We start from the raw sequence: 8,657 nt of genomic DNA, 5'->3' as shown, positions 1-8,657 counted from the left end.
CCTCGTTAAGTGGCCCTCCACCTGAAGCAATTGCCCACCCCTACTCTAGCACCCCGCTGGCTACTCTAGCCACTGTAGGCATGTGGCTGCATTTCCTGAATCAAAGGTAAAAATGTCCGTTCACTTCTCTTTCAATTTAATCTGTGCAGTTTAGACTAACCTGCAAAGAGGGAATCGATTCAGCCTTGGGCTTTTTGACTCTCTGTACTTAGCCTATAGGAATGACGTATTGAGGATGCACGAGAGAGAGATAATATCCTCATCGCTATGGCTGTTGCCGTAGGTTGTTAAAATGGCCTTAGATTTTAGAATGACACCAGAGAGTTAATCCCATTACAAACTGCCTTAAAAAGAAAACAAGACAAAAAAAACCTGAAATCAAAACAAACAGGAATTTTTCTGTACAAATTAATTGGATTCATTTTACGTGTTCATATTTTTCTCTCTTTTGGACCATTTCTGGCTGCAGACATCTAGCACACCCTGACTGGCAGCTGGCTAAAACATTCATCATTACCATTCATTTAAAACTACAGATACATACTTCAGTCTGTGAAACCAAGATATCTCCAAATATTAAGTTGGCCCTTTCTGGTCTTTTACATTTATGGTATGTGAAAACTGACTTGCAGAGCCATTGCTTGGGAATGTCAAATTGATGCAGCAACAATACAGACAAACACACAACCATGTAAGTTCCTTTTAGATGGATCACAGGATTTGTTGGCGTTCTCTCTTTCCATTTAAAGACAACATTTTTTGTTCAAATAGGCAGTCTAGCTAAAACACTACTTTACACTGGCATGTATTTTACAATACTGCTTTACATTGTAATGTATTTTACATTAAAATACAGTTGTGGCTGCTGTGGCAGGGATTGTTTCTTTCCAAGAACAAAGCAAGCAAAATTGTTCCACAGTTATGTAGCATTCCCTTGGTTATATATAGTCTGTTAGACTGTGTTGTAATAAGCCTGTAGGACATTCAGCTCTTCCACATGCTTCCTTGCTATGGCAAAGGGAAACCACAAAAGAAGTCTCCTAACTCCTAAATGAGGCATGTAAGAAAGTGGCAAGAACCCAGACTCCTTGGGCATGTCTACACATGTGCTTTAATGTGTATTAGCCTATGTTTTAAAGAGCATTAAAGTATCACAAAAAACTGTGCTCTTTAGCTAATACACATTAAAATAAACTAATGCACATTTTCCTAGTACCTCACAATGGAGATCCTAGATTTAATGTGCATTACCTAAAGTGCAGTAATTGAACTTGTAGATGTGCCTCTTGTTACATCTCTGCTCTAGCCGCTAGATGCTAAAACCTTCCCTAGGCAGGATCCAGACAGATTCTGACAAATTATGTTAATGTTACCAGAAAACACCCTCTTGCTGTTTCCATAATTAGAACTTCCTTAAATCTTGTGCCGTCCCCTTTAAAGATCTCTTTACCAGCAAAACCTGGGCTTTCTCTACTTAATAGCGTCTTCATTTTTGTGAGAAAATGCTTACATTTATGACTCTCCTGGTCTTTCTGTTATCCCACTGTAAGCCATGGATCTGTTATTTATCAACTGGACCTAATTCCAAACTGCAGCCATTGCCTAAACGTACTCAAGATCTTTTTCTCTCTTTTATAGTTCAAGCCACTCAACAAACTGAAAATTCAAAAGAGAATGACAATGGTAAGTTCTCCTTTTTTCAGTTTTACTATATGAATTGCTACCGAGCCTGCTAATTTAAAATGCTGTTGTTTTCTTCAGCCTCCTTTTATTTATGTATAGGATGGGACAATTAAAAATGACCAAAACAAATTTTCTCTATATTCTGATACATAGAAAATCCTGTGTATATTCACAAATGCTTAAAGTTTTTTGCATGGACATTAGTAAAGTCTCACAGCAAACTTACACAATTTCCTTTCTACCCTATCTGACATACTGTAGTTGGCTCTTGGAGTATACTTTCCATCACACATAGTTGAAAGATTATTATTATTCTCTATGCATGTGTGACATTTTTTTCCTACAACCACATTTCTCAATATTTAATGAAAATAAAATAAAACCATCTCTCTTAACAGACGGTGATGGTTGCAAAAGTTAAGGAAAGAATAAATTTAAACCTTCATTTATGACCTTAACTCAGCATGTTTGTGCACATACATCATTATGACACTGTCCTTCCTTACATGTTCAAATATGATTTATCATTTATCAACTCATTAAAAGGAACACACCCTTTTTCCATACGGCTTTAAACACGCAGTGTCTGCTTCTCCCAATCTTGTATCTTTACATTTTTACCATTGCTGTATCAATTCAGAAGATTTTGATAGGCTTAGGGTACGGACAGCTGTCACTTCTGAATTGTTTCCAAGTGCAGTTGCACTTTGAAGCACTTAAAAAATAGAGTGTCAGCCACAGACAGATGTATAGCCCCCTATGTACATGGCTGCATGCAGTGGCATGCGCTGTAACTAGGGGGCTGCCGTGTCATGTGGCTTTGTTCCCCTGCCAGGAGGGTCGTGGGAGCAGACCTGACTGTCAGTGACAGGTTTCATGTGCCCTCTACCTCCACTCTATTGGAGAACCCTCACCACAACCAGGAGAGCCACACGTGGATGCAGGGCCTCCCACCTCCTAGTTCCAGCAGGAAGGTGCTCTGAGAGTAGAGGCAGAGCTCGTGGGACAGCTCATTTCATTGACTGTCTGCTCCATTCTCCCCATTCCCTCCATCAGGGCAGAGCATGGTGCATTGTGGGATGCTGGAGGACTGAGGCTTCTGTTGCCATGCTCCATACAACTTCTAACTAGTACTTGTTTTCTTCAGGGCTATTTTAGGCTCACTTCCATCATTTTCAGAATACTTGAACAGGTTCATGTGTCTGTCCACTTGCTCTCTGAAGCAATTCAAGTTACAATGCCTTACGCCCTTAAACTGTATACATGTTCTCCTTTGGATTAAAAAGGGATGCATTTTTCATATGACAGGCCAGAGCCATGTAATGATAGGAGATGAAGCAGCTAAATAGCTGACATCTCCGCCAGCTGAGGTGCTCATGCCAGAGGCAGGAGCTTTACGTGTGCAAAAGGAAAAGGATTCCATTCTGGGAATCGCTTAATGGAGGAACAAAGTTTACCCCCATTCCTCACATTGGAGGCACCTGTTCAGCCCCATACCCCTAAGCAGATGGCAACAAGAAGCAAATACAAAATGCTCATTTTAAGAAAAAAAACCCTGGAGGGTGAAGATATGTTAGATGGCGGGTTATTATCTCAAGGGAGGGGCAGGAAGCAAGGTCGCTTGCTATATTCAAAACTAGATGAGAAGAGGCAAGAGTGGCTGTAAAATCAGAAGCACCCCACTCTGGCTGGGAGATTTGCCAAGGTTATTAGACTTGCTCCATCTCTAGATATTTGGCCCTTTGCTCTCAAAGGCCACCAGGTTCTCTCTGTGCCCAGTCAATTGAAAGCTGCAGCTCTATCATTTAGGCATTCAGGGGACAAAGAACACCTTCTTTTGCAGAAGAAGCACTTCCAAAACTATCAATGGATATTTCCCCTTTCACTACAATTGAAGAAGGAACATGGCTGAACATCACTTGCTCCTACAGATCAAGGTGTACCACTGGGAAAGCAAGAATGGGCATTCACAAGGATGGAGAAAAAAAGGACCTCACACTTTCATATGATTCTGCAAAATGTTATGGCAGCTACATCAAAGAATCAGCGAATGTCTCAGATTCAGGAGCATATAAATGCCAATGGTCAAGCAACAATTACACAGAAGAAACAGAACCCAGTCAGATCATTGTAAGAGGTAAGAAAGAAATCCACTTCAAGGGAAAGAAATAATTTTGGAACTGTAGACTAGAAACTCCTGAGATATAAGCCCAACTCTTGCTATCTCATTATAGCCTTGGGGGAGATCAGTGCAGCTCATTGCCTCTGCTTCATCACCAACACTTATCTATCTTGCAGAGGGGTTGTGAAGATTATGTAATGGGTGTCATGGGCTTTGACAATAGTTTATGTATACTGGTATTTTTACTCCATCTGAGCTTCTGTACTGAGGAAAGAAAGCAGTTTTTTGTAAGCAAGAAAAGTCTGTACTTGCAGATTCCAATTCACCCCTGCTGGATAATTCAAACAAACACCAGTATCAGAGAAAATTAGGACTGGAAGGGGCCTCAGGAGGTCATATATAGTCCAAGCTCCTGCTTAAAGCAGGCCCAGCCCCAGCTAGATCATCCCAGCCAAAGTTTGTCTAGCTAGGTTTCGTCCACCACCTCTCTCGGTAACTCTTCCAGCGTTTTACTACCCTCCTAGTGAGATAATACTTCCCAATATCTAACCTCAACTTCCCTTGCTGCCTCTTGAGACCACTGTTCCTTGCTCTGCCATCACTGAGAACAGTTCAGCTGCATCCTCTTTTGAACCCCGCCTTCAAGTAGTTGAAGGCTACTACTAAGTCCACTTTCAGTAGGAACAGGGTAATGCCTCTTCATAACCAGAGCAACACGCATGCTAGGACCATAATGCATTTCACAGATGTTAACTAAGAACTTTATTTTAGAAACCCATTGCATATAACACTCCACAGGAAATGTGTCCTCTAGGGTATTTCACCCCAGTGAAAATAAGAGATGCAATAACCACATCCAGCCTCAGAAGATTTATCAAGAAGAGTCTTCTCGGAATTTGTGCTGCAGGCACTCAGAACAGATATATGATTAGCATGTAAGATAGCTCTAACAGATTGTTTTTGTTCCATATTTCTGATCATCTGATGTCATCTACTCCTGAAAAGGTCATTATAAAAAAATTTTTGTGCCCAGAGACATGCTTACGATGAACATAGATGACTTTGATTATTTTGGATCAAAAATATTCTGATGGTAGATAACAATTCATTTATTTAATTCCTGTTTTAAACTTCATGATGTTTTTATTCAAGAGGCTGTTTTGGTCCATCTAAAGCTCTTGGGCTGGTGATCATGTTTTGTAATATAGCAGCTCCAAATCACAGAAGCACATATTGGTGCTGGGAACTCATGCCCTTGTCCCCTTTCCCTGATTTTATGACATATAGTTCTCTTGTTCAGCAAAATCAATTCAGATAAGGTTCAACTCTGCAGCTGCAATGACCTTCTCAGGCTAGGGAAGGACATGACTTCACTGAGGGACAAGTGAACTATTTAGTTTCCTGCTCAGTTTTCTGACCCAGGTGGGATAGCACATTCAGGCTCACAAAGGGTCTGAGAATGATTTGAGTCTTAAGGAAAAACAAGATCTCTTCAACTTTACCATAGCTCTGGCTGATGAACAGTGACGGTTTTCTCTTCACCCTTGTTTAACGAGGATGGCATGCCCATGATTACACTAGCTGTCCCCAGAAACAACAGATAGAGCCCAGTTATGGTTTTACTCATAAATGTTTTCTTTCTTCAGAGCTGCTATCTAATCCTGAGCTCAAGCTACTCAAGGGAAGCTCGGAGGTAATGATAGGCCAGAATGTGACGATTACTTGCTTATCAGACTCTGGCTCTCTTCCAGTTAACTATACTCTTTTTAGAGACAATCAGAAACTATTCACTGAAACCATGAATGTGCGGAGGCCAGCTACGTTTATCTTAACTATCAAGTCCGCAAGTGATATAGGCAAATATACATGCAAAGCCACAAATGAAATCCTCAAGGAAGCAAAATACAGCAAGAGTTTCAACTTTACATTAATAGGTAGGTGTTATGGTTTCTGTTCCATTTTGCAACATCAGGAAATGCAAGTTGATAATAGTTAACCCCACAAAGTCTTTAATACTTTGCCATCTATCTGAAGAGCTATGATTAATGCATTAAGTATAGACATATGATTTTGGAATTTTACTTGTAAACACCAAGAGCAAGAGAAGGCTCTAAGAGCAAAGAAGCTACAATCAGACCGCCGGCACACATTCACTTAATGGTGCAATGCAATCTGACCTCTGATTCCAACAACTGTGCCTCCTGCTATGCCACATTTGCATGGCAAGAGGTGTGATTTTGGGATCAGGGATCAGATCTGAATTATGCCATTACCATTTGCCAGTACATGGGGAGCATGTGATGATAATCGTGGGCTCCTCCTGTACTGGCAAGTTCAAAACCAGGTGCTGCAGCCCTGTACATGGGGCCAAAAATCAGCTGATTCTCATCCCCAACCTCAAACAAGCCTGGGTCTGGTTTACCCAACATGTCAAGAACAGCCCTGAATTTGAGATCTGAGGCCAACAAGTAGCTTATTGTCAAAACCTCATGCCCAGCAGTTCTGGTCAGGCTGCCAGGCACAGGAGATCAGAGGCTCCTGACAAGGGGAGCCTAGGCAGCACTCTTCTCATTTATGCTGTGATCAACATGTTAATCACAGCATAAATGTAATAAGGACAGGGGGCTTCAGAAATGTGTAAAAAAAAATTGTTCCCTGATTATCTGCCTGTCTCATATAAGAGAAGTACCTCAACTTGGCCTTGCTGTGATAAAGACTTCATACACACAAGGTGGCTTGGGAGTACAATGAAGGACCATGTTAGGACTACAGATAACCCCACTCCTCTTGATATCCCACATTGATCTTTGAACAAAGGTTTAAAAAAAGAATAAAAACTATTTTAAAGGAAAAAGACTAAGTACTCGATAAGCCATTCAAGCTGCAGCCATAACCTTGGGAGATGTGCTACAGAAGTTTTGTAACAGTATGTTTTTGTCTGGAGCAGCAAGTCTCAACCAGGGTGCCATGGGGTGCCACCATTACATGTGCAAACGTGATTCACAAGATGAATTCAGAGGTTTCAAATAGGAATCCATAGTATTAAAGACATTCTAACCTGTTGTGGTCTTCTGAGTTCTTCGCAACAGAACAATCACTCTGATTTTTTCATCGTCACAAAAGAAATAATGCTAAGAGCTGACAGGTGCCTTGAGTCTAGAAATGTTGAGAACCACTGACCTAAACTGTCACAGTGTAAACGGGTGTCATTCTATTGGGATCAGCAGAAGTTGTTTCTAGGCATGAAGGTCACATCCGAGATGGTATTTAATTTTGCTTTCTTATGATTCTCTCTCACAGAAGCTGTGTCCCAACCAGTGCTGAGCTCACCCACTTCCCGAGTTAAGACAGGCCAGAACGTGACCCTCTTTTGTCTCTCAGAGAATGGCTCTCATCCTATCACATACAGATTTTTTAGAGGAAATAAGAGTATATCACCTCCTATATGTGTAGAGGGGAAGGCAGCTGCTAATATTTCTTTAACTATCAATTCTTCCGATGTTTTGGGTGACTATAAGTGCAAAGCTGAAAACAAAATTCCCAATTCAAAGAAATACAGCAACAGTCTCAGGTTTACCCTGTCAGGTATGTGTTTGATAATCTTTACTAGCACTACAGTGTTAGAAGTGGGGGTACCATGTCCAGCAAAGCAGAGATCTTTTGGTTGTATTTTTTCTTCACAAGAACTTTACTCTGGAGGTCTAATTGCAAGAGACGGTAGTTATTTCAAAAGACAGAGCCCAGCTTAGGTTGTAAACTAGTACTTAGGAAGAGAGCATGAAGAGCCTCCACAAAGGAGTCGCCTTTGTAAATAGCCCTGGCTTTGCTCTAAATCAATCCCAGAGAGATTTAATAGATCTAAATTTCAAATCAATTCCCTACTTCCTGCTACATGGAGAATCTGTCCCTTTATTCCTCTAGATAGCTGTGGGATTTCAGTCACAAATCCTTTCCTTCCTGTGCAGATCCCACGCCATGCTACTGTTTTATTTACTACTGGCATGTCAGACTGAGAAAAGAAATGCTAGGGCTTGATCTTAAACTTAAAAAAAAACAAACAAACTATGAACAGGAAACAAAATGAAATTTGTTGCATGTTTCTATAAGCCTCCTTTTTTGTCTTTTTACAGAGAAGGCAGGCATCTCCTATCTACTCTGCATTTCTCTTGTGGTCTTCCTCCTGCTGGTGGTAACGGTGATTGCCGTGGCAATTCCATTTCTCTTCCTTCCTTGGTATAAAGCAAGTAAGTTACTTTTGATTCTCTCTCTCTCTCACTCCTTTGGTGGGTTTGAACATTTTCTGGAAGGAAAGTAAGACCTTTGCTTAGGAAATGCCTACCCAAATGAAAAGTTAACTTGGGGTATTGCTTGGGGAGTTTGAGACACCCTTCTCTTTTCAACTGACCCCAAGTGTTTTTTAAAGGCAGACATCCAAGCAAAATGATTTTTGGCAATGTTTTAGGCCCCAATCCCATCACAAGTTATACAACTCCATAACTTTGTTTACATAATTGATTCCATTGAATAGGACTTCTTTCATTACGTAAGTGTTTGCACAATCAGGATCTTATGGTAGAAGGGTAAGTAGAAAAAATCTCTTTATAAAAGCACATGTAGCACCTGTTAGATCTGAGAACAACTCATTTTTTATCTAGTATCTCTATCTAAACTTAAAATAGAAATTTGGGAACAACTCTCCCAGTACCTACATACAAAGTAGAGACATTGTCAGATTTGAGTAGCACTCCTTTTAAGGCATGCTCATTGGCAAAAACTGCTTTATTTTAAATCATCATTAAAAAGTCACAGGACATACTTTTTTTTTTTTTTTTTTTTTTTTTTTTTTTTTTTT

The 8,657-nt window shown here is 40.4% G+C and overlaps 2 protein-coding genes across 4 annotated transcripts in view; one reads left to right on the top strand and one right to left on the bottom strand.

Annotated features, from left to right (window-relative positions):
• The window catches only part of PECAM1 (platelet and endothelial cell adhesion molecule 1), a 110,631-nt gene that overhangs the window by 87,446 nt on the left and 14,528 nt on the right, over positions 1-8,657 (bottom strand). The gene's annotated exons all lie outside the window — the stretch shown is intronic.
• The window catches only part of MILR1 (mast cell immunoglobulin like receptor 1), a 21,537-nt gene continuing 13,752 nt past the window's right edge, over positions 873-8,657 (top strand). Inside the window, exons 1-6 of one of the 3 annotated variants that reach the window (XM_019516726.1) lie at positions 873-1,545; positions 1,639-1,683; positions 3,527-3,820; positions 5,452-5,739; positions 7,106-7,390; positions 7,936-8,049. In XM_019516726.1, the coding sequence (XP_019372271.1) occupies positions 1,503-1,545; positions 1,639-1,683; positions 3,527-3,820; positions 5,452-5,739; positions 7,106-7,390; positions 7,936-8,049 (1,069 nt within the window). In that variant the 5' untranslated portion in view covers positions 873-1,502. The remainder of the gene's footprint in view (positions 1,546-1,638; positions 1,684-3,526; positions 3,821-5,451; positions 5,740-7,105; positions 7,391-7,935; positions 8,050-8,657) is intronic. The other 2 variants (XM_019516728.1, XM_019516727.1) reach the window with 2 other exon arrangements.

The sequence above is a fragment of the Gavialis gangeticus genome, unplaced genomic scaffold (assembly GCF_001723915.1).
Source record: "Gavialis gangeticus isolate Ggan-Ray unplaced genomic scaffold, GavGan_comp1, whole genome shotgun sequence".
Classification (NCBI taxonomy): domain Eukaryota; kingdom Metazoa; phylum Chordata; order Crocodylia; family Gavialidae; genus Gavialis; species Gavialis gangeticus.
Note: the sequence above shows the minus strand (reverse complement) of the source record. Positions and strands in the feature narration are given on the sequence as shown.